At 44.9% G+C, this 25,324-nt stretch overlaps 1 protein-coding gene across 5 annotated transcripts in view; it reads left to right on the forward strand.

The window, feature by feature from the left end:
• The window catches only part of PLEKHG4 (pleckstrin homology and RhoGEF domain containing G4), an 89,921-nt gene that overhangs the window by 26,360 nt on the left and 38,237 nt on the right, over positions 1-25,324 (forward strand). For all 5 annotated transcript variants that reach the window (XR_012652233.1, XM_075040452.1, XM_075040455.1 and 2 more), the window contains exons 4-10: positions 3,972-4,187; positions 8,158-8,281; positions 9,496-9,589; positions 14,649-14,735; positions 16,552-16,668; positions 19,496-19,594; positions 20,642-20,790. Coding sequence is in view for 4 of the 5 variants with exons in the window: in XM_075040452.1 (XP_074896553.1) it covers positions 3,972-4,187; positions 8,158-8,281; positions 9,496-9,589; positions 14,649-14,735; positions 16,552-16,668; positions 19,496-19,594; positions 20,642-20,790 (886 nt within the window). In the remaining variant the exon portion in view is untranslated. The remainder of the gene's footprint in view (positions 1-3,971; positions 4,188-8,157; positions 8,282-9,495; positions 9,590-14,648; positions 14,736-16,551; positions 16,669-19,495; positions 19,595-20,641; positions 20,791-25,324) is intronic.

Raw genomic sequence — 25,324 nt, forward strand, 5'->3', positions numbered from 1 at the left:
AGCTAAAGTGTCCATTGATTAAAATGAAATTTCTTTAACACCTGCACCAAAATATTTTAATTCCATAATTAGGCAAGCCCATGGTTGCCAGGCATTTCTGATGCTTTTGGAGTGACAAGCTTTTCTTTTCTGCGAAATGGAGGAGTCAGCTCAAAAGTTTCTGTTTCTGAAGTGTGCGTCTCTCTGATCACCTACCACCATGAGCAGAAATAAAGAGGTCACCTTCTGCCTATCTGTAGCTCTTTGGGGATGTATGCCAGTAAATAAACATGCCATGGGTATCCGTTCCCCTGGCCAAGCTGAACCTGGCTTGACTTCATGTTTGCACAGAACCGAACCTCAGAAAACCTAGGCTGTGTTGAGTGCTGGGTATATGCTTTCCTCATGACTCTAGTGGCTTCTTGTTCAGTGTTCCCATCTCTTCTGTCTAAAATTAGCCAGGTCCAGCTTGTGTATGAGATGGTAAGTGTGATGTTCTCACTGCTCCACAGGACGAGTCTTGGCCGCTGCTGTGGATTTCAGCAATGACTGACCCCTCTGGGGTATGCGTGGAGTTTGTTCTTAATGAAAGATAATTTAATTGTTTCTGGGGATTTGGCTGAAATAAGTGACATTCGTGGCCCAATTCTGATGATGTTAAACTTTGGCATTGCAGTTAAAAAAAGCCCTGTTATCTCAGAGTTTGTAAAGCAACAGAAACAACCTAAATCACCAGGACACACACCCCCCTCCCCAAACCAATGAACCAAAGTCTTTAAGGCACAGGGTAGCTCAAATATCCGTTAATGCCGGGAGTGTTTCTTAAGCACTATAGCTGGAACTATAATAAGCTTAATCCATTCAATTACATTTGATTGATTTGAGATCCAAACAAGCCATCCCTTTATCTAGCTCCATTAAACCCTCAGAGATATAATAATAAGATAATTCAGAGATAAAATTACAAAGTGAAGCAAATGTCCTACAAATGGACTTTTCTCTTCCAGCCAGTCAGTCTGTAGGCGAGTTAAATTCTCTGTAACTGCGTCTTGTTGGGGTATTTTGCTACTATGATTGGAAACTGTGGGTATCTTGCCTAAACTATAAATAACAGCAAAGCTTAAGCTTTACTGGGTCAATTCAGATTTGCAGTTCACACCTTAGTAGTAGTGGGCAGATGCATGATTTGCTCTGTGTGAGGCGGAGAAGCTTGCTTGTTACGGCAGACGTCGTAGATGATGTCAAAATACATGTTCAGAACTGGGGCATCTGAGTTTGCTGTGTCTGCAGATTTTTCCTTGTCCCTTAACTCTCTCCCTTTCCTCCCACTCCCAGTGAGCTTGTTTTCTGCACAAATATGATCTAACTTAGATTTCAAGTCAAATGTGAACGATCTGTTTTGAATTTGTGGCTTAAAATTTCTATTTTGGTTCCATTCACAGATAATGTGACTGCTGTTTTTCACTAATGACTAACTTTAAGTGAAAGTGAATTTTGAAACTTTGCGGCTCTGGAAAGAATTTCTATATTTTGGGGGTGGAAAATATCTTGATATTCAAGAAATTGGCTGAAAAGCAACACTGGGGCATATTCAGCAGCACCTGTTAGGGCGTTCCTTTCCCGCTCCCTGTTACTATGTGATGTTAGCATAGATGATACTGGTGCTGGGGCAGTTTGCAGGAAAAATGCTAATGTTTCTTTGAAATGCACACAAGCAAATCCTCCTCTACCACTTCCTTAACCTCAGGGAAAGGTGGCACCTGCAAACACGGCAAATTCACATGTTCCAGTTCTCAATTTGCTTTTTGATGTAAACCTCTGCGTTCTACAATTTCCGCTTTAGTAAGTGCCTCCACCACAGATCGCAAGTAACAAACAGTGTGCTTGGGCCTGTTTGGAGAGAGGTGGGATCTGCAGATCTGAATTGAGCCCGAGAAGCTTAGGGAAGGGGTTGGTTTGGGCAAGATGTGCATAGTCTGGAGGCTGCACAGCTCCAGTGAGGTTTCCCTGAGTCTGAAAAGTGGGTTGAGCAAAATGCTTCTGTCTTCTAGCTTTTGGGAGCTGGTACCTCATTCCTAAGAGATATCAAGGCAGGGCTGCTGTGTACGTTTATGTCTCTCTCTTGCCCTGGTATGGTACCTTCAATGTAGCTATGTTCCCTTTCTTGTTGTCTTTAAATGCCACCTCTTGGTCCTCTTTGCAGGCTTTCTTCATTTAATGCAGATTCCTTTACTACAATCTGTGTAGTTCTGCTTATTGCCATGCCTTACAGCTCCTTGAGAAGATGATTGTATGACTCTATGTTCTCCTAGAAAGTCTATCAGCCCTTAATGTGAAACCTTTAGGGCACGACTTACGTGACTCTGTGATCTTCAAGATACCCCATCTATGGGAGATCAGTGCTCCTCTAAAATGCTGCTTCAGGAAGATCTAGCAGTGTTGTCCAAAGTGAATGACCTCTTGCATCACTGGAAAGTGGAGGCTGAGGTAGTACTAGGAACAGAACTGAGCTCTGACATGTCCCAGAACTGTGCAGAGCCCTGAAGCCATTGCAGCAGCTTATGTGGCCAAATGCAGCAGATGCCAAGCTGGGTCCTAGGGATGCTCCCTTGAGGGGTGTTGCTAAACAGTAATGAGCAGCTACTCCATCACGGCCTCTGGTGTAGAGCTCTGGAGCCCCTCCTAGTTTCTCCCCCCGCTGTCGGATAATTTTGCTCAGTGACTGCTCATGCTGCTCAGGGCACTTCTCGCACCCACTTTAGCAATTTTGAAAATAGTTTGGGCTGAGCCTCAACCTGTAAATCTCCTTTGCTTCTAAAACATGTATTGAAAGCCACTTCAAGGACTGCTTTGTTCCTGGTCCTGCTCTTTAATGAAGTATTGGAATCTGTTAGTAAATAAACTGAGTCAAGTGTCAGCATTGTTGATGCAGCAGGAAGGTAGGATGGTTGAAGTCAATTTTAAATAGCAATTAAAACGTCTGACTTCATAGCAAGCAAATAAATACTCCACTCTTTTATTTTCCTAAAGAAAGGTTGATTTTTTTTGTTGGTAGATATTGAAGTATCAGGATTTGCAGCGAAGTATAGCCTGTTCTTCAGTACATCTTTTTGCCAAACAGTGTAGCCTAGCTGTGCACTTAGGATGCTAAAGATGTATTGTTGAAGACGTATTGTTGGCTTCTAATTCTTATAATGTTGGAAAATGGGGAATAATACTTCTTATACAATAGGTATTTTTTTTCTTCTCTCCAGCTACTTTTACATGAAAATTGAAGCTTGATAAAACTAGCGTTAGTTTTCATGTAGTAGCCAAGATATTTAATTTTAGAATTCACTGATTCTGATAACTTGTACTTTAGAGCTGAGGTGTCAGGCAAAGGAAGCATTTTCTGCAGTTCTCAAACAGAGCTGATTGGTGTAATCATCCTGTTCTTCAGGGTTTTAAAATGGGTTTCTGACTTTCACATTAACTGTTAATTAAAAAAGTCTGGATGAGCAGAACAAGGTCTCTTTGGCTAATTTCCAGCTGATTTGTTAGCCTCGAGTTGACTTTATATTTTCAGGAACTAATCTGAAAGTGGTGTTGGGGGAGTAATTCTGCTCTGATGGAGCAGCTCTCCCTGTCAGAAGTTGGTTTATCACTTCAGCATGCTGGAGCTGAGCCAGGAACTTGCACCACGCCAGACTTTCAGGCTGTGAGCAGACATGTACTGCTTGATATGTTACCTTTAAAAACGACTTTGACTACAGTAATCCTGATCTGATTGAGTTTTTGTAACTTGCAAACTTCACAATAAATTAGTTTATTTTTTTAGAATTACAGTAGTATTAATGTTATAACCAGTCTTGGAACATGCATGCTACTAGCACGAGGACTGGAGGAGCTGCAGAGTGCTGGGGCTGGGGGCATGTCCCTGCCCAATCTGGTACTTACCTGGGACCTTTTGGGTGGAGCTCTGCTCAGGCTTCTGACTGCTGCTTTTCTTACAGGGAAGGTGTCAGAAGGGGCAGAGACGAGAAAAGAAGCAACTGGCACAGATGTGTTGAAACCAGTGAGTAAAGTCAGTGCTCTGGAGGAAACCTCAACAGCTATTACTCCCCCGACATCCCCAGCTTCTGGGGCTGCCTGGGGTGGTCGGTCTGCACCTACCATAGTCAAGGATGTAAATCCAGAAGTGCTCAGGAGTGGAGTTGCCTGCCTGCCTGGTAAGTAGCTGAGCCAGAATGTGTCTGGGAAGCGTAGTTTGTAGGAGGGCAAGGGAGATGAGCCTCTGTTTGCAGCGCTGCAGACTGGTGCCAATTCCATTTCTTTTGCCCCAAACCTCTCCAGAAGCAACACTTCTTGAAGCCTCTAAAGTTTCTGGATGGGAAAGACAGGAAGTAGAACTTCTCTCTCATGAAAGTAATGTTAACTTGCTCCCAGGAGTCTCAAAATGTTAGCCAAGCACGTATGAGTCAGAAATGCCAAATCTGTGGGCTCATACCAGTAGTTCAAAAAGAGAGGAGTGAGGGTGCAGCTAATGATGAGCTGGTGGGCCTGACAGACCTGGTCAAAACAATAGGAACTTGATTCGCTTGGTAGGTAATTAAAGGATAGGAGTGTAGAAGATGCTATTTGACAGTGCTCTTGTAAAACCAGTTTTATTCTTGGTAATTAGAAGTTTGGTTGATTAAATGTAGCTGCCTAGATATAATAGATTTTTAGAAAACATTTGATTTCATGACACATAGTGTTGAAAGGAATATCCCAATGAAGTGTGGATGAGCAACGTGTGGGATAGTGTAGCTAAACAGCAGATGACAAAATTAGCTGTGAAGGGAGGACTTCCCAGTATTGTTCTGCCAAGATCAGTTGCAGGTCAAACGTTATTCTGTGTTTGCATCTGATACAGCAGTAAGTATCAAATTTCTGCAGATAAAACTTCTGCATGGGACAAATATTGGCAGAATGGTAAACAAAGCTGAAGCTGTTAGAGCAGCCAGGATTGCTTGGTGCGCAGGGCCCACACAAGAGGCCTTTTGTGTTTAACCAAATATGAAGTAAAGCAGAGGAAGCGAGATCTACCTCTCCCAGTGTGAAGCAGCCGTTTGGTAGCGTCTGTGTAAGCAGCCCCTGGGGGCTTGCCTCCTTCCGCAGCCAGTGAGAGGGTTGTCTAGTGTGGGGCAGGAAGATAGCTACATTCAGTCAGCTCAGGAGCCGTATATGATTTGAAAATTGGCCAGAGAGCAGAGAATAGGTCAGGCAGACCTGTGCAGTATGGAGAAATTGGGAAGGAGAGTAGAAAGGCAGCACAGCGATTTTGCACTTGGTGTTGGGGCTGCAACACCGATTTTGGCCTTAGATGTCAAAGGGGATGACTAGCCACACTAAGAAAGTGATTTTACCTCTCTGTACTTGTTGGTGATACCTCTCAAATAGTTTGGGCTGTTCTGATGGCTTTGTTCTAAAAGGAAATGGTGAATATTGGAGGTGGTGCAGAAAAGGGTGTCAGCCCTTTCTTCTAAATGAATTGGAAGTCTTATGGCAAGAGACTGGAAGGTTGTTTATCTCATAAGATGATTGAGAGTGAGGTGAAAACACCTTTGTGCAGGGAAAGAGGAAAGGGAAGTAAGACTTTTCCAGTCTTCTGGAAAGAGGTGAAAGGAGAAACCCAGTGCAAGGCAGAGTTATGGTATAATCAAACGTGTAACTTTGCATTGGTAGGTAAACTGTTAAGAACAAGTTCCAAAGGAGGATTTCTGATCTTCTGATCTGCTGATCAAGTTGGATGTTTCAGGGTGTATACAACAGCCAAAAAATTACAAGGTTCGAGAGAGGGGTCTTTAAGAGAAGCTTATAGTCCATGCTATTGTAGAAGCCTGACTATGTGATCTAGTGCTCTAGTTGTTTCCTTTGTCACGGATTCCTGTCATAATATACAACTGTTAAACAAGGCAAATGCATTTGAATATGGGATGAAGGGATGTACCTTGAAATGCATTGAAGAAACAAGGTTTGGGTTTGATACCACTTCCAAAGGAGTTTTCACCAAAGGGAGGAATCAGGTTTTCTGTAGAAGCAGTATTGGATTTGACTGACACCTCTTCTCTCACATGTCTCCTTTTGGATTTCAGTGGGCAATCCTCACACCTGAAGGAATGCACTCACCACTCAGTTAAATGCTTTATGTTAGACATTGATAGTGATACAATAATTGCATTAGAAAGAATAACTTTTATAATGAATAGTGAATGAGAGCTAATTAATAAACTAGTAGCTGATGGAATTAGGAAGAAATTTTCCTTTCAGAAGAGTTTCATTCTGCATTCTGCTCTTGAATCATGTGGTTATGCCACTGTTGGAGACCTAGTCCTGGTGGCTGTGGTTGCTTTTTTGACCTGGTTAGGCAATTCCCAGGCTCCTATATGGAAGTTCAAGGTTTAATCAAGTTCTGGTGATGCCCAGCCTCCCTGATGGAGAAAAGATGTTGCTTCAGAGTAAGAAAATTTTTACTGAGCCTGGTTATTGAGCTATTTTTCTAGTAATTGGGTGCTTTGCTTTTTTTTTTTATTTGCTGATGATCCTGTTAGCTTATGAAACAAGGTATATTAATAAGTTTTTTTTTTTAATTCCTCTCCAACTCTTTGATTATACAGTGCCCAGAATACCATATTTCAGGAGTAATAAAACTCTTCCTGAATCACACAGACGATGAAAGATTTTGTCCCTGCTGTTAGCAGGAGGAAGCCTATGTCACAGTTCTGGTCCCTGGAGGGGAGAAAGCCCTGCTTCTAAATGATGCCCATCTGTGTCTGTGGCCCTTACTCAAGTCATGTCCAAGTGACAGATTGAGATCACACCAGGACAGTTTTCTGTGCTTGTGGCTGTCCATCTGTATCTGTTTTACCTGTTAACTCACATGCTTGTCCCTGGGATGGGGAGAGAGGTGGTCCAGGATGGTATCTTCTGTGGTAGCAATAAAGTTCAGAAGAGACAGAAAGACGTATCTTTCTCGAAGCTTCTCTTTTTGTTTTGAGCTTGGGACTTTTTCCCCCTCTCTCTCATACAATTTGTATGACAGAAAATGGCTCCCGTTCTTGTGAATTACTTTTCACACAATAGAGGTGTAGTCCCCACTGTTCTCCAAATCACTTACCTTCCTGGTGACGTGTGTGAGCGCAGAGCGCTAGTCACTTGAGCAGGCTCACTCCACAGGCACTGCTTGCTTTTGAGTGGCAGAGGCAGCTCTGGATCTCTAAAGTGGTGTGTCTACCTGTTCTTTACCTCTCCTTTGCATCTGGAGAGGAGGCTGGATGTAATCCCAGAAATGGCCTTGTTAATGTCCTCCTCTTCAGAGTTCTTGGGGCACATTGTGGCTAAAGCCAAAGCCAGACTATCATTTAGTTTTGGGAGCCCATAGAGTGCGCTTGGTTCCTGTGAAAAGCTGTGTCTCTTGGCTTTTGGAAGGCGGGGGCAGAGAACTGTTGTCCTGGCTAACTGAAGCAGAGGGGTTTCTCCCTTTTCAACGTATCACAACTCAGCCTTGTTGCCCATACTGTGCCTTATCTATTTCCTAGGCACTGAGCAACCTCTGAAACTAATGAAAGCCTGGCACTGACTCTGCCCTTGTCAGAGCTGTAGGCAGGCAAGAGGAGCCTCTGAGGAGGAGCTCTGGGCTCCTGCTCCAGGGCTTTGGTCCCAGGAGGAAATGTCTGGTTATGTGCTAGGCTCAGCCTGCAGCGTCCGTGCCTAGTCTCATTAGGTAGCGCATGTTGTTCTGCAAACCTGTCTGCGTTCTCTGGTCTGACAGCAATGTGAATATTGTGAAATAAGTGGAGGTGAGATTATTTGTCTTGAGTTTATGAGATTCTTGCTTTTCTTACAAGGTTGGGTTATCATTAGCCAACTTCAGCCGTATTTTATGAAGAATGTGTGTTTGGGTAGAAGAGAGCAGTCCAAATTTAATACTACTATGAGAGAAAGACAAGCAGAGCTCAGCTACTTCGCTGTGGGGCAGCATTTGGGTACTTTGGAAGTGTGTTTATAGCCCACCACAGTCTGCACCATACACTATATTGAGTTCTATGGAGCATTTCCAGGAAGGCAGTGGGGTGGTAGTAGGGGAATATGAGGCATACACACCTGGAACCAGGCTCTGTTGACTTCCTTGTGTGACTTCCCCCCCTCTTTTTACAGGTACCAGAGATAAATCAGGACGTGCAGTAGCCATAATAACAACAAGGAACACAGCCTGGTTAAACCCACATTGCAATACCACTGAGCTTGTACGCCTTCTTCTGTACTTGCATAGCATCCCAAGGTTTGTTGACACTCTTGGCCTGACAGGGTGGGCACTGCTGCCATGTCTGCTTTGCCTTTCGGGGGGGTGGAAGCTGAGGCAGCAAATGGAACGGGTTGACTTTATTGGCCTGGGAACCTGGTCCAGGCAGTCCTGAAACTGTACAGATGGGGATCTCCTGCTGGGGTGGACTGGCTTGTATTCAGTAAGCAGTTTGGCTATTCTGTATGTGCCTTGTGTACATGGCGTGATAGAATTAGGTACATACTGAATGTTTTCTTGCATTGCCATGAATCCAAGCCATTCTTGCTATCCTTCATTAGCTCAGAAAATGGGATTTGGGAGCTATGATGGGGCGGTCATGCAGCAGCTCTGTGATACAGCGTTGTGACATGATGTTTTAGGGCCAGGCCTCCAAGCTGAGAGGGAGGGAGGATCTTCAAGGGTTGAGAAAATCTGCCTTGATGTCTGGCTGACAATTGGTTTTGGAGTCTGCAGGCTGGAGTTTGCGGCTGCTACTCTTCCTTTCACTATGACAGACTCTTCACACACACACCCCCGCCCCCCCCCCAGCTCATCTCAGGCTCTACTGAGACTTTGTTTCACTTTTAGATGATTAAACTAATAAGAGGTAAAACTAACTTTCTGTTAATGTTGTTTTCATTTGGGTTTGGGGTTTTTTGTTGGTTTTGGCTTTTGTTTTGGTTGTTTTTTGCATTTGTTTTTTTTTTTTTTTTTTGAAGCCTTTAAACCATTGATAAAGGGAGCAGACTTAGCCCATGAGAAAGCTTCTGCTGCTCATGCTTTGTTTCTTGTGCTTCCCCCTTCATATCTGATTCTGGGCAAGATAGGCTTTGGGTCTGGTCCAGAATGGCTGTTCTTGTGAAGCAGTGTGGCTAAGGCCAAGCTTGTCCCTGAACGCAATTAGGAAGGACTGGTTTTCCTGCGTGGATTACCCAGAGTGGGTATCAGCACCTTTGCTATCAGTGAGATGTATACTAGGAATTGGAGAAATGGGAGTTTCAGGTGGAAATAGCAAATGTAAAAACTGAGCAATCCAGGTGGTTTCCATGTATATATTTTGGATAGGAGAAGGTGGCCAGTTAGTTCCCTGTCCTTACAGAGCCATACTGTACTGGTTTTTTTTCACCCTGTCATGACTACAGGTTCTGTTTCCATAGTCTTGTTGATTTTCATTGGTGACAAATGTGACCTCTTTTTCTCTGTCCTTCCAGACCAGAATGTCAGGCTTTGGGTCTCACTGTTCTTGTGGATGCTCGTCGCTGTTCACCGGTTCCTGCTCTCTTCAAGGCGTTCAGCATATTGCAGGTGAGCCTTGAGCTCGGGCAAAGGAACACTAGTTGGCTTGCTGTCTTGGTTGCATGTTACATCTCCATCTGCTGCTTATGTCTCCATCTGCCACCTGGCTTCAGTTGGCTTTGGGAGGTGGAGTTATACACCCAGCCCTGTTTTAGGAGGATGACCTGGACTTGCCAGACTGCAGACAAAGCAAAAAGCCTAAGCAAGTCTGCGTTAGGGGAGAACACCCCTCCCCACCCCTCCAAATTTGCTTCTGTCTCTGCTGAGCAGCCTGTACCCCAGTCTAAAGGCTATTGTGCTTGGAGATGTTGTCCCCTGCCTGGAGAGGCTGTGAAATACGCCCACCACGGAGAAGGGAGGAAGACGGGCTTCTCCCTGCTGCAGAGGGAAGGGAAGGACACTGCTTGTCATGCCCGGTGGAAGAGCATGTGCAGCTGTTGATGTGGCTGTCGGTGAATGATTGGAATTGGACATGCTGTAACTCTATATTGCTTCAGGTCAAAGGCTTTCATATCAGTCACTTGGAAAGCAAGTGGGTTGTGTTGCCCCTGCTCCCAGATAGAAGCTATCTGCTGCTGTTAGAAAGCCAAGGAGATGCTGGGTTGTAGCTATGACTAATCTTGTTGAAGCAGGTGTTCCTTTTAAATCAGAGCTTAGGTCTCTTCAGGCTCAAACTCTGCAAACTGGAACAGGGCAATGTTTTAATGAACCTGGTGTCTCTGCGGTTTATGTGCTTCAGTGCCACATCTGAGAGTTGGAGGCTGAGTCAGAGGTCTGCCTTCCTGCTTCCTGGGCTGGGTGGAGCTGTGAGCTCTATCAGTGTGCTCATTCTCTCTGGTGAAGTAATCTGGTGCTCTGCTCAGTTCTGCAGAGGTGACAAGGAAGTTATCTTCTCTTTTTATGCCGTGCCCACCTGGCAGTGGGCTTGCTAATGCTTTTGAGTGTTTCATTGCCCATGGTTGCATCGTTGTGTCTTAGTGGAATGATTTGGAAATCGGCAACACATTGAGACGCAATGTGCTTTTTGGGACCCCAGTCTCATCCAAGCATAGCAGGAATAAAGCCATTCTAACCTTAAGTTTCCTACCCTCTGAAAAGAGGGGCTGGGGGAAAGTTTTTTTGCAGTGCCTCTCTAATATCCTGCTGTGATGGCTGTTTGGCTCCGAGTACCTTGTTTCTTAGGGTGGTGCAACAGTTAGTTAACAGGGATTAATGTGCTGCAAGACAGATTGCTGGAGCTGAGTTTGTGCTCCAGGTACCAGTGACTGACAGAGGCTGATTACTCTGCTTGTGGTTTTTCAGTCCTTACCCTGACTCTTCCGCAGACTCCGTAAACAAGACCTGTTAGCTACCTCATCATCTGGTTATGGCACAGGAATAATCCCCTGGTTCCTCTGACCCTTTTGGAGATCCTTAGCATTTATCTCTGGGATCCCATGGCAGTACTCTCATCTGCTCTGAAACAAGGATAAATGCAGAAAACTAACTGCAACTACAGTGAGGCAAGCTAGGCTTTCTAGAGCACAGCAAGGTTTGCTGGCTGGTGGATACAGAAGCACAGACTGTATGTTGTGCCTGTAAGGTCACAAAGCAGATCATCTCCTTGGGGTCCTTTCTGAAATCCCTGACGCATCTCCCAGTGTCTCTTCTCTGTGGCAGACTCTCTGTAGCTCATTTCTCTGCTGTTCTATTCTCCACTTTAACAGGATGTTATTTACATGGCTTTTGTGAAGCCTACTATAATGGTGTGGGTGGAATCTGTTAAATGTTGAGATCCAGTGTTGCTTGTTTGATTCTGAAGGGACATTTTCCTCCTGAGCAGTGAGGAGCACTGCTTCACAGTGGGTAAGCACAGATGGGATGACCTAATGCAGAGTCCCTTCCTGCTGCAGTGCTTGGATCTATTAACCCTAGAGAACCTCCCTGGGGAGGGAAGACTTTGATACCACAAGTTTCTGGGTCAAGATCTGTCAGTCTGAGGAAATACTTACTCCACTCTTCCATCTTTACGGAATAAATGCATGAACGGACTTTCAAAGTGCTAATAAACAACTTTTGGTGCTTGCAGGTAGCTTTCCCTACAGCACTGGGAGACAGTCACTTGGTCTGTCTAGTCATCTAGTAAACTGGTAAAAGCTGCTCATCCTCTCTGCTTTCAGGGTGGGGGGAGTTGTGTTCTGCAAGGATTTCTTCCCCCTTCCTTTTTAGAGTATGGGTGGCTGGGAAATCCTTCTGTCCCAGACAGCACTGGGAGCAGAGGGAGCAGGGACAGAATAAAGCACTGCAGCAGAGCTAACTCAGGAAGGAGCAAGGAGGAACTCTGGCAGCTTTGTATGGAGGTGAGGGGAAATGTACAGTGCGTATGTGCTGCAAGAATAGATCATGCTTGTTCCTGTGGGAAGCTGCATAATGATGCCTTGGAGCAAGGATTTTTGCAGAGGTAAATGCTGCTGTGATGTTTGGTTACAGGTTGTCACCAGTAAGCTCTGTGCTACGGGGTCTGTTCAGAGGATCTTTGCTGCTCAGTAGTGCTGGGCTGATCCCTTGGTCAGACAGGGTCCTGATCCCCAGGGAGCAGGCAGGGAATGGACAGTAGAATGCATGTGCTGGCCTTCAGTGAACAGGTATCTGGGATTTCCCTCTGCCTGAGTCTTTACAGAGCAAGAGTCTTTTGAATTTCGCATATCAGTGTGAACGCTTGATCCTATAATCTGCTGCATCTGTGTGTTGGATTGGGAAGGGAAGAGTCTGTTTATGAAGACAGAGATACAGTAGGAGTTCAAAGCAGAAAACTTCTGTGCAAACCTTTCTGTTCAAGGGGTATATTTACATGCCCTGTTAGTGCAGAAGTACAGAGGACCTTGGTCTGACATTAAAGACCAGGGACCTCCTACTACTCCATTAGAAGTGGCCACTTTGAGATTGAGCATGGTATCTGGGGACTGTCCTATCTGCACAGGCATTCCTGGTGGCCTGTGCTTCAAACTGTGCCAGTGATGTTAAGTCTGACCATGGGCTTCCATTTGGGTCAGGAAGCCAGAAGACTGTTTGAAACTTCAGTCTGAGAAAGGTGGAAGAAAGTATCTAATTCTCTTTTTAAAGAATAATAACAAAGGGATGGGTATTTACCCTGGTGCTTTCTGAGCTCCTGTTGATGCCCCTCTATTCTACACTGTCCACGCTGTGCCTGTTTTGGGAGGTGAGAAGTCCACTTACATGTGTGGGACTCTGTTTCTTTGCTTCCAGATAGCTGGTTTTGTTAGCAAAGGCAGTAAGAGATTGTGCAGAAGGCTGCGGGAAAGCTTCCTCAAGTAGCCTCCTGCTGCTTCCAGCTCTGCCTGTTTCCCAAGGCACTCCTGTAAACTGTTATAGTCAATTTGGATTGCCCCATCAGTGCTGAATGAGACTGACTTCAGCTGTTTAAATCTAAAAATATGGTGAAAAAATACTTTATTTCTTTGGAAACATTACCTCTTCTTGGATTGGAAAACCTTGAACCTCTCCCCTGACAGCTTTATTTGTGAAACGTTTTTCAGTTTCTATTTTCAGGAGTAACAAACGAGTGAGTGTTTTGGATGTTGTTGTAACCTCATGTTACACCATCACTACCTTTTATCCCTCACTCAGATTGTACATCTCATGACTGTTGGAGTAGAAGAGGCATTGTGAAAGAATAAGTTTATTTAGTGCCATGATCTGTCTTGAAACTGTGGCTAGTCTTCGCCTTTCAGTACTTTCTAGCAGTCAAATTCAGAGCTGCTGATACAGCTGTAATACCTCCCCATCCTTTCTTCAGATGAGCTTCAGTATTTGGCTAATACAGCCTAATTAGGCAATAAATTCTTCTTGGCCTTTTGATCAGTCTTCAAGTAGCAGTGAAAGTGTGAATAATTTGCTTTGGAGAAAGGGATTTGAGAAGACTTAGAAACCTCTCATGGTTTTGGAAGGTGTTTCAGCTGGGATTTTTTCCTGCCTGTTCAAAAGGATCCTGTTTTCGGACTAAATGAGTGAAAGGTCTTTTCCTCTGCTCTGGAATCTCTGCTGCTGCTTTCACTTGCAGAATTGGGTCTTCTTGTGTGGGCATTGTTTCTTAATTGCTGTACTGGGCCCAGTGTCAGGTTAGGTGGCTCAGTCTCTGCTGGTCCACTTGCCTCTGACTCTGTTGCTCATGTCAGTTATTTAACCCTAAACACTGCTGGAGCCATTTATTTAAACAGGTTTCTCTTGTTGTCATGGCCTGCTGTGTGGCAAGTTCCTTGCAGGTCGAGCAATACCAGAAAGGGTTTGTTGCTTGACAGTTTCTGAGATCTTTGCAAAGGCAAAGACCATCTAGGAGATAGCTAGATAGGATGGCTCTTACTTAACCATGTGGAACAACAGCTTAAATGGCTCTTCTTCTTGCTATCCTGGTACAGGCATCACTTACATAGTGGGCCCTGACTCCATGGTCTGGATCTCTCTGCTACGTTTCCCTCTTCCTGCTGTTCCTCTCTGTGCCTGTTTCTCACTTCCCTGTAGAGTGGTTCTATAATTTGAGAGCTGCTCCTGGATCACGGAGTTTGAACTACACTTGCCAGACATCCCTTATATTTGGAATTTCGGTCGGTTTAACAGTAGCAACAGGATGCAAGCCCTTGATTGTGGATTGGCAGTAAGCAAAGACAAGACAACTTTTTTGGCACTGTGGGGGCAAAAAAAACTTCTGTTCAGTTAGGAGAAGTGACCAGGACAGTTATGAAGAAAAAACTTGGACGTTGAACATGGTTCTTTCTTTTTCCCCTGACACATTTCCTTGTGTAGAAGTCGGAGCATTTTTAGTACGGCCAAGACCTGACCTTTTTCATTGCTTCCTTAAATACTGCACGACTAGTTGATCTGAAGCAAAGTACCTTAAGACATAGCTTTCATGCTCTGTAGAATGGCCTTCCCTACACCTGGTGCCTGCCTTCCAGGCTTCATAAATACCTTTGAAGGATAAATTGCAATCTCGTGTACAAACCTGGTATGGCACATTCTCCTTAGCATCCCAGGCAGATCGGTAATGGATTTGTGCTCTGTTCTGTTGTAGGACATAGATCCTCATTGTATTCATGGAGTACTGCTTCTGGTTGAAAGGGATCTGACGTTTCGGATGGAGAAGCCACCAGCAGGGCAGGTAATGGAACCGTTCATCCAGGGGTTGCTGGGGAGCTCTTGATATCCTTTATTTAACTCTCTGAACAGCAAGTTCTCTGTCCGCTGATGTATGTTTATTCTCACATGAAATCTCTAGTTGTTCTCTGTATTTTATGGTTGTGGTCTCCTACGGGTGTGGTATTTATAGGGTTGTAAACTTTATGTGAGCTGAACAGATCTCTGTCACGCTCTGTTTATTGCCAAGTCCATCGGTGACATTTGCGCCATAATTATGTCAGTCTGCTGGGGCCCTCAAGACACCCAGGGTTTGTTGGGAACATGGATAGCTGTATGCAGGAGCTCTGCACAATTAACAGTAATAGAGATGCTTCTCACGTTCTCCTGTTAAAAAGGGGGAAATCCTTGGTCAGGAAGAGATCACATTAGGCTAAATCCTGAACTCCATCCTTTGAAGGTACTTATTGCTTTCCTGGATTTTCCATATCTCGTGTTTCCGGTCCTCATAGCTGCTGCTGTCAGTGGCTGAGAGCACTTTGCGAGAGGGGGAAGAGGAGATGGTTATGTGTGTGAGGTTCCCTTTGTAGCTGAAATGTCTGGGAAGACTAACAGGACGTGCTAATGGACGAGGGAAAATCATCACAACATCACTGAACACCCCCACTAGAAGTAAATCTGCCGTGGTATTCCATAGCTGTATAAAAAATGTAGACTCTCAGCCACTCTGTGGTGAGTGAATAGAGCATCAGACCGCATCTTATTATCTCCCTCTGCTCTAAGACTGTTATAAGCTACAAGAGTGGATGGCCCTTCTGTGCCTGCTGAAACCCTGTAGACTTCAGAGTAGGCCAGGACCTCCCTTTTGGCTCCTGTGGATGAAGACACTGTGAATAGCATCAGGTTTGCTGTGTGTGTGGTGTGCTGCCTCAAAAGGCTTAAGAATAACAAATGCTATTAGTCCATTTCCTCGTTGCCCCCATGTGGAAGAATTTGAATTCAGAAAGGGGGCTGCAGGTGTGTGCATGCAAGGAGAGCTACAGAAGACATTAAACACATTGAACAAATACAAAATGTGTAGGAGGGAACAGAGCAAAGGCTAATAGAGACACAGGCATGCAGGAGGAATTGGAAGCATCATCACTATTTTGTAAGGAGGTGGAGACTTAACAGTGTGTGTGTGGAGGGGTTAAGTGTCTGCACCTGAGTTTCTGTGTCTGGGCTGGCTTCCATGTACCTGCAGGAGCACTTGTCTGTTTCTCTGGTGAGTATAAAAATGCTCTGAGGTCCTACAGACTCCCAGAAGGCAAGTTATCTGTGTCAAGATCCAGGAAACACTTGGAGCAAAGAGCCGCTGTGATGCGTGGAGAGTTGAAGGTAGGGCAGAGGCTGCTCTGTTAGACTCTTTTTCCAGGAAGTGAGTTGGGGAAGCTGGGAGCTGGATTTAACCTCTCAGACTCTCCAGACAAATGCAAATTGCAGCACTACATGGGAATATATGAGGGAGTTGCTCTGCTTATACTAGGAGGTACTGGCTCTGGAGAAGGCTGGCTGCTGTCAGACTTCCATCACAGATGTTATACTTGGTGAAACAGCATGTTGTGGCCTGCATTACCTCAGGGTTTGCCCACTAAGCTGTACAGCAAGCAGCTCTAATATTGAATTGACTTTTTTTCCCCCCCTTCATATTGTAGTGATATTGCAGATATACGCTGTGTACCTTGTTTCTATGCAAGATAGATAAAGAAATAAAGGATGCTGTCTTTTGTTAACCTTCCCCTCCTCCTCCAATACTCGCACTCTAATGGAAATGTGCTTTTATTTCTTCTATTCCTGTGCAGTTTGAACTTCTCACCTCCATGAAATCCCTCCATAAGCACATAGACAGCTCACAGCTGCCTCTAGAACTGGATGGGACCTTCCCTTACTGCCACCGGGACTGGTTAAGCTTCCGCATGGTGAGTAGGATGTCTTGTATTCCTCGGTATCTGAGAGGAGAAATGGTATGGTAACAGAATTGAAGCAAGAGGAGCCTGTCAACAGCTGAACCTACAAGCATTAAGACAGTGGTTCCTGTAATAGCTATGTATGCAAATGAATCTCTGTTATCAAAAGAATACTAATACTGTCTTCATAAAATGGATGCACATTATGGCCTATTGGCATGACTGCAGGAACTAAAATTTTAGGTTTTAACTCATCTGCATGAACTGCATTAATTCTTCTTTCCCTTCAAAATATGGTCAAATCTGAAACAGAATCCTGTTTTGTTGTGATACACAGTGGGGCAGTTCGCTTTGGTTATACTCGGAGACTTAAGGGCAGACTAACCTCAGGAGAAGGTGTTACTATCATGTTGCCATTGAACTAACAATCAAGAACTTGAGCAAAATAAAAATAGTTAGATCTTGTTGGTTTTGGAGCAGGTTCCCCAGACCAAGCTGTGAGTTCCGTAGTAAAAACTGCAGTCCTTGCAGGAGTGAGACTTGGAAGTTCCTGATAATCAGTTCAGATACTTCTAGGGACATCTTTTTCCTCCTTTAGATGTAATTGACTTATTTACCAAAGTTGTCATCAAGAACTCTTTAGAAAGCATCTAAACTAAAAATACAGAGAAGGTTCAGCCCAGGGGAGCATCATATTCCTCTTTGAGAGCTGGCTACGTGAGGCAAGGAAACTAAAGCCTCCCTGTGCAGATTCCGTTCAGTGAGTCTTAGGACCAAGGTAACAGTGGGAGGCAGCGCCAGTAATACGTTCCTTCTTTCTGTTGTTTGGCTGTTTTGAGTATGCCTTGGTACCATGATCCTGTCTGACCTTTACGCTTTGCTCCAGAAGAGTCATGGATCAAGAGCTCTACAGTGAACCCTACCCAGGTGCGGATTAGAGCCACCACAAGGTGCAGGGAGGCTGACCACTCCGTGGAAATGTTTGAGCTGACCCAGGTTAAGCCTCAGAGATAGAAGGCCTGAAAGTGCAGTACCCAGACACAGTTCATAAAGAAGGTAGCCCTGGCAAAGGGTGCAGCACATGCTGATGATCTGTGGCAGGACTGCAGGTGTTGGTGGCCATGCAGCAGGGTATGTGCAGATTGCCAGAAGTCTGCAAAGGCAGCATCTGTGGCACCAATGCCCAGCTCTGTGTACACTCATGTTGTGAAGGGGGCGTAAGTCCTGTGGATCATGTGCTTGTTGAATCTTTAAAAGCTGTATTGAGAGATATTTGGCACACTGAGACTAGACAGGATTAAATCTCTGTAAATTTGCACACAAATCAGCTGTCTTCACTTTGAGTTTGACTTGCTCACCCTAGTGGATGACAGAACCATCACTTCTGCTTCCAAAAGATTCAGTGGTCTTTTGGCTCTGACCTCACTGCCCAGAGTGCTGCGTGGCCCACTGCAGCATTTGAAGCAGGTTAAGATATCATTGATAACACCACTGTGTTGCTGGTGGCAAACTTCAGCAGTTAGGCTTAGCATGTGCCAAATGTTAATTTATCTTTTCCAAATTATTTTAGAAGCTATTTTTTAAATTTGCATCCAAAAGTACTAGTATGAACTCATACTGATGCAGTAGAGCTACAGAAACCTAATCTTGGTGCCTAGGATTGAATTTGAGACTTTGAGGTTTATTTGGCCGTGAGGAAGCAGAGAAGCTTTGCAAGAGGTTACGCATTAGTTTTCTGGACAGAGTTGAGAAAAGCTTGAGTTGAGAAAAGCTTGAGAGCTGAGGTGCTCGCTCTGTGCAGAAGGATCATTCTTGAAGGAAGGAGCATGATATCAGACTACTTCTTGTTTGTGTCTTGCATCTTAACATGCAAAATGTTACCAAAAGGAGTTAGTGTAGGAATCTGTATGGGTTGCCTATTTATATGATGTACTATGTGTGATAATGACCCATAGACTCTACCCCTTTAGATCTGCAGCTATGTGGCAAACAGAGTTTATTTCCTGTCTCGGTGATCTCACCTGCATCCTGCCTGCTAATCTGTTACTGCTGGGGCTGTTCCAGCATTCCAGGGAGGAGGGAATTCAATTCAGTAAAGATTCAAACAGCTGCTTTTTTGTTTTGTTTTGAGCGTGGTTGTTTTGGAATAGCTGTTTCTCCCTTCTCTGATTTCAGTGGCTAGAGGGTGGCATCTGACAGTATTTAGGCTTTATATCACTGACTTTTCTAAAATGTACTGTCTCGTGAACCCCTGTGAAATGTTTGGGGTTTTTTGGGGGTTTGGGTGTCGTGTCGTCGTCCCCCCGCCCCCGTCCCCCATCCCCTCTGGCCGAACAGAAGAGGGTTTTCAGATTTGTCAGTAGTTTAAGGTGCTTAATTGTGGAAGCTTTACAGTTTCCTAATCTTTAATTTACACTACTTTTAATATGAAGAAAAATGATTTAAAGTAGAGAAATTCCAAGTACTCGTTCTATGTTTTATTCCTCCAAAATTCATGCATAATGATTCATCTTAGTGGGAAGTTACAAGAAATGCTAATAGTAGAAGATTGTGGGACATAAGTGGACTGGTTTTCTTTTCTGTAAAGCATGACCCATACAAGCCATGAGTATGCAAGTTTATAAGGTCTGCATAGAGGCCTTGGTATAGCATGATGCATCTGAAGCCTTTGATGGGCCTCTCTTTGCTGATACAGCCTCACCAAATGGTTTAAATGAACCCTTGGGTTAATGTGTTTGATCCTCTCTTGATTTCTGTACTTTTAACCTGCAAGCTGAAAAGGCAGCTTTCCTGTCAGCTGTGAGACCATAATCTCTGCCTTGGTCCTTTCTTCTTGTAGAAGCTGGAACATTTGCTACAAGGATGCCAAGGTGCTTGTGCCTTCCTCCAGGGAGCTATTCATAAAGTGGAACATGGAAAATTACCAGAAAGAGCTGAGGTAAGCATGTCCCTCACCTGGTATCAGTGGTGGTCCTGAGTCAGAAGAGAGCAGGAGGCTGGATAGCTGCAGAAAAGCCCTAGTTTTGAATTTACAAACTCTAGTAGCAGGGTATTCTGAGTGCTGTGTGTCACTGCGGAGCTGTCAGGTCAGTGGGAGTAGTAGAAGCTAATCCAAATTAAGTGATAAAGGCTCTACTGGGTGTAGAAGCTGGTTCTCTGATCCCTCAGTGTCACCCAGAAGATCTCTTCAGCTGTGCTTGTTGCTGATGGGTGCTTGCTCCAGCATTGGAGTGCATTCTTAGCAGCTCCACAGCTCTGTAGCTGGTACTAGCTTTGACATCTCTAGTGCTGAGCAGCTGCCTCAGGCTGTGCCACACCAAGTTGGCTTGAATGGCCTGGAATAAAGTTAGGTGACAACATAACAGTGTTCACCATGCCAAATCTGTGCTGTGGTTCCAGCTTTGCTGCCTCCAAAACAGAAGCAGACAAGAAGAGGAGGGTACAAAGACTGAGCCTGTGTTGTTGCAATCATTATGTTCCCCCACTCTTGAGAAGCTGCTGTACCCCTGATGTGGTAGGAAATTGCTGCCAGCTCTGCACTAAGGGTCCTGACAGTAAAGCAAAGGAAGATATTGTAGTGGCCTCTCTGGGCCTTCCTGCATACATGTGTATATCTGCAAACCCTTCATGTGCATCTTGTCCCACAGCTTGGAGCTATGCAGGTCCAGGCTCTAAAAACAGCAGGAGCTAGCTGTGAGTGAAAAATGAGGCTGGAAAGCTTATTTCTATGCCCAGTAAATGGAGTATGGACAATGATAGGAATTGGGTTTCAATTTTAGCCCGGGGAGGAAGGTACAGAGAGCGTAAGGAGCATTGTTTATCACTTTGGACTTGACAGGCTTGATAGAAACAGCTGTGGCAACCATCCTCCCTCTTTCCTAGGTTGGGCCAAGGTGAGATGTGGTTTGTGTGTGTTTTGGGCTGGGCACTGGTTGTTGCCTGTAGGTTGCATTAACTGCTCATCTCACTTTTGCGATCCTTCCAGGAGGCAGCTGTGCTGCTGAGGAATTATAGGCAGTTGATGAAGAACGTTCTTGAAGACGCACGGCTGGTCAGGCTGCAGCTGGAGGGTGGAGCGCTCCTGGCCAGACTGAGGAAGGAGGAGTCTTGTGTCACCCTCACCCATGACTACAGGTGAGCCCCAAGAGTGGGAGAAGAGGAGATGAAGATGAGCAAAAAGCAGGCACTGGGAGTCTCTGTGAGGTGACCCATCGTTGGTGCAGGCTAGAGAGCAGCTTCGTGTAGTGAGGACTTTTGTTGAAAACAGCAAAGGTGAGAAGCGTAATGAATTTTACTCTTATCCTGACTGCTTCTTCCCAGTTCAAGAACTTGTCTGGGAGGATTCACTTAGAAGGGTAAAATTCCTTTTCCAAGCCAAATCAGAATAATCTTCTGTAGTGGGGAGAGGGCTGGATATTTTGTGCACCTCTAAAACACAAGCCTTAATTGATCATGCCAGTGATGAATGGCATTACGGCTGTGTGATTTACCAAGGCACTCCTTCTGCAAGGGGATTTCCAAGGACCTTAACTGCAAGGAATGCTTTCTGGCTGAAGCAAGCTCTGATCTCCTCGCACAGTGGTACTGTTTGCACAAATAAATATTCACTGCCCATTTGCAGAATTGGTATGAGAAGCAGGGACAGAGAGACAAGCTGTTTGAAACCCCCAGGGCATTGCACAACTCCTGTTTGTACTGTTAAAGTACCTGAAGCCTATCAGCGTGTGAAGGCCTCTGTGCTATGTGTTGTGCAAACAGCAAAGTAGAAAGGCAGCACTTGCATCCTGGAGCTTCCAGCCTGAGTGTGAGATAAATGCTGGCATGTGGGTGCAGACAAGGGCGTAGCGGATGGCAGTGGCGTGCAATGGCTCTGTGCCTCTGCAGCCTTGCTCTGGTTAAACTCTCTGTTGCCATCACGAGCTGGGAGGTTTTAAGGGAGGGAATGGAGAGAAGATAACGAAATAACTTGAAGGGTATGTCACCCGAACAGTGGGAAAAGACCAACTCTTTGAAAATTCAGCAAGTGGATGACAGTGCAAGTTGCTACCCATCATGGGGAGACAGGGGTCAGCATTTCGGTGCTGAGTGAGAGGGGAGTGTGAGGACAGGCTGTGTAACCGTTTTTTTTTTTTTTTTCCCTGCTCGCTGTGACTCCTGTCAGCAGCTCTGGCAGGCCATGCAGACACAATTTTCTTGCTGGACTGGTGAAGTACCCTTGATGCAATTTTGGGTAGAATTAGTGCACTAAAGCCTTTTCATTCTGACACAATGTGAGAAGCACAGATAATGCGGGTTGTTGTGGTATGTTTTTTTAATTTTATTTTAAGCAACACACAGTAACTTTAGAGTCTTAGGAGAATGGGGAGAATGTGCCTGCTTTATATGTTTTGTTTTGGTTTTAAGCTAAACCTGTGTTCTTGTGCAGGGAAATGATCAACTTTGAAACCTGATCTGACAGAGTCCCTAAGGATAATTTACTGCTTTGATTACTTTAGCAAGGGCGGGGGGGGGGGGGGGGGGGGGGGGGGATACACACATAATTCTTTGATTGCACAGCATTTGGGCACATGCTGAGGCTGTGTAGCATGTTCTCTGTTTAATTCAGGTTATATTCATTGCCTGCCAGTATGAATGGAGAGTGTATGCTACAGGTCAAATATGTGGCCCTCTCCAGCCTGAGGAGTGTAAATGAATAAATATAATGGGAGAAAGTTAGTCCTCTTCTAGCCTGTGGAGTAGTTGCAGAAACTAAAATCCATGCAGTATTTTAATTGAGGAAATGCTTGCCTTGAGGCAGAGGACTAAAGAAGTCCACTCTTCCTTGTTCCAGGATCCTTTTAAATGGGGGGAAAAGCTCTTATCACTTGGCCAGAGAGCCCTGTATAAGGCACTGTTGGTTTTAGATCCTCCATGGCTCTGCACTTGCTCCCTCTCTCCAAACTGGTGTGCAGATATTAAAGGTTCTGAGCTCTGATAACCCTGTAAAGGCTCCTATGGTTATGATTTCCAAAGGCTTCTTTAACAGATAGGATCAAAGCAGGGTAGGGACAAAATATTGTAGTTGGCCTACTAAGCTAGTGTGGAGTGGCTATTGATGTGTGTGGGTCTAATATTAGATTTTTGACTGGTGACATGTGAAAATGGCACAGGACTGGTGGTGTCTGTGCACTCAGCAGGTTCTGTTGTACTGCTTTTCTGAACTTTGAATTGTAAAATCTTGATCAATGCTTAACAGTCTTTAATTCCACACCCACTCCCCCAATACTTGAAATCGATTTGTTTACAAAAGCAAGTCAAGTGGCTTTACCCTTCTGAGTCACCTCTTGGCTCTTGTGTTAGTGACGTCCCATTGTTTTAGTTTTTTCTTCTCTTTTGTGGTGCAAAAGCCTGATCAAGCAGACAGTCCCAAGTGCAGAAGACTTCTTTGTCAGAAGTTGAGCCAGCTGTGAACAGGTAGCTGTCAAAATGTGCAAGAATTGCACATAAATAGAGGCAAAATTTATAAGAGCACGAGATTTCTGTACTCTTAGCTCCAGTTAGTTAAAATATGCCAACCTGAAGTGCAGAGCTAAAGGTAAAAAATGTGATTTTTCTTAAGAGACACAAAGAGGACAAGCCCAGCTGCACCATCATGTTAGGATTAAATAAGCAAGAGATTGACTTGCCTCTCTGCAGAGGACGTGTTTTGCCAACTCTCATGGCTTACTTTCTTGCTAGTTTGTGGCTTCTTGTGGCAAAAAGAATACTAGGGGGTGGTAAGAATAGAGATGGACAAACCTGTCTGAAAACGCTTGACTGCAGGTTAGAGATAGTATGCTAAAACAGTCAAGGAAGCAGGCTTGTGCTCTGTGCAATCAGATGTTACCTGCCAAATACCTTTCTGGAGCACATAGCAAACAAGATTTGCTTTAGTCTTTCTTTAGTAATGAAGCTCTTCCCTTGCAGTTGGTTTTGGCATGTTTCCCTGCTCTGCCCTCCTGGAGAGCCGAGATGCCCTTTGAGTGTTTCATGACACAGAGCAGTGGGCTTTGCGAGGATTTGCTAAGCCAGTGATACAGCTCCTTTCCTGCAGGAATTGAACTCATCCCATCAGAGATGTGTTCATGCAGGAGAGACGCATTGTGGTACCTGTTTGTTTCTGACAGATGCTTTAAGAGCCTCCAGGAATCCTTCCTGGATGGTGCCATCCTGAGAGATGCTGCAGCATCACAGCAGTGGCTTTGACCGGTAACTCTACTTGCTCTCTGTTCCCAATGTGAGCTGATCAAAAGTCTCCATACTCCTTTCTCCACCAAGTACTGCTGTAAAAGATAGCCTTGCCCGTCCAACCACTTACCCACAAAGGGAAGGACTTCTTCAAGCAGTCTTTCTGAATCTCAGCCTTTTCCTGGCTTAGAAAGGAGGAGCTCTGTTACCAGAATACACATCTTGCAGGCAGACCATCGCAAGGGGTTGGCCAAGGGGATGAGGTGTGCTTAGCTGGTCCCACACCGCTCTCCCACCTCCAGGAAGACCAGGCTGAATTTGGCCTAGAGTTGGTGTGGGTGTGGTACTGATGAGCCAGTATCTTTGTGGCGCCTCTTTAAGTGCTGTAATGATAGCTTCAGCACAGGCTGGCCACCCAGAGGTGCAGGTGGACTGCAGAAGGTGACATTGTCACTTATTCATTGTTGGTGGAGCTGGCTGGCTTTAAAACCAGCACATCTGCTTAGTGCTTCTCCAGGTCTGTTAGCTGAAAGCTTCCAGGTTATGCTGTCCCAGTCTTTCTGGGGATTGAAATGCTGAGCTGAAGTTCCTGTTGGTAAGTGTGGACAAATGCCACAGAGACATCCATCACTTTAATGCTATTAATACTTGCTTCTGCACTTTTGGACAGGAAATTTTTAATAAACACAGTCTTTTTAATAAGGTACATAAAGTTGGCTAGCAGGCTTCTAGATATCTAGTGGCTTCCGGATATCTAGTGTATTGATCAACCAACCTGTGGCTTGCAGGCAACTCACTAAGCCAGTTGTGGAAGGTAGACTAATGCATTGCTTATTTTGTGGTGGATTTTGAAGACTTCTCCAGGCTTATGATGGAAGTGTCAGAGAAGCTGCCAGAAGCCAGGCAAGCAGCACTGGGAGCTCTTACTGAAGTGAGGCAGTTGCCATAGGGCTGGGCAGCAAGACAGGGAGACTTTTAACCTGGTCTTTAGCCAGACATTTTCCACTGTTCTCATTATTGCTGTTCTTCCAGCATAGCCAAGAGCTGGGAACGCTTGCCTAGACAAGGTGTCCAGTGATGCCTTTCGTCCTCTAGATATGCTATGAGTCAGAAGTGGAGTAAGGAAGATATAAACATTTTATATTAATATAAAAATGCCTTTATACTAGTCGGACCAGAATACACCTGGCACACACCTGGCTTTACCAGCAAACTGGCGTTCTCAGTGTGGCACGGGAGTGGGATTGCATCATGCTCTGCGTGTTGGTGGGCAAGATAGCCGCAAGACTAGATGTGAGAGCTGAAAGAAAGAGGAAAAACCTCAGACTGTGAAGGAATGACCAGGCTGGGTGCTGGGCTCTGTGTAACATGGAACCAGAAAAAGCATAATCTCTTCCCCCAAGCTCCTCATCCGAAAAGAATTTGTGCTTGCAAGCTGTGAATAAGCAGCTTATAAATAGAT

The sequence above is a fragment of the Buteo buteo genome, chromosome 11, assembly GCF_964188355.1.
Source record: "Buteo buteo chromosome 11, bButBut1.hap1.1, whole genome shotgun sequence".
In the NCBI taxonomy this organism is placed as follows: Eukaryota; Metazoa; Chordata; class Aves; order Accipitriformes; family Accipitridae; genus Buteo; species Buteo buteo.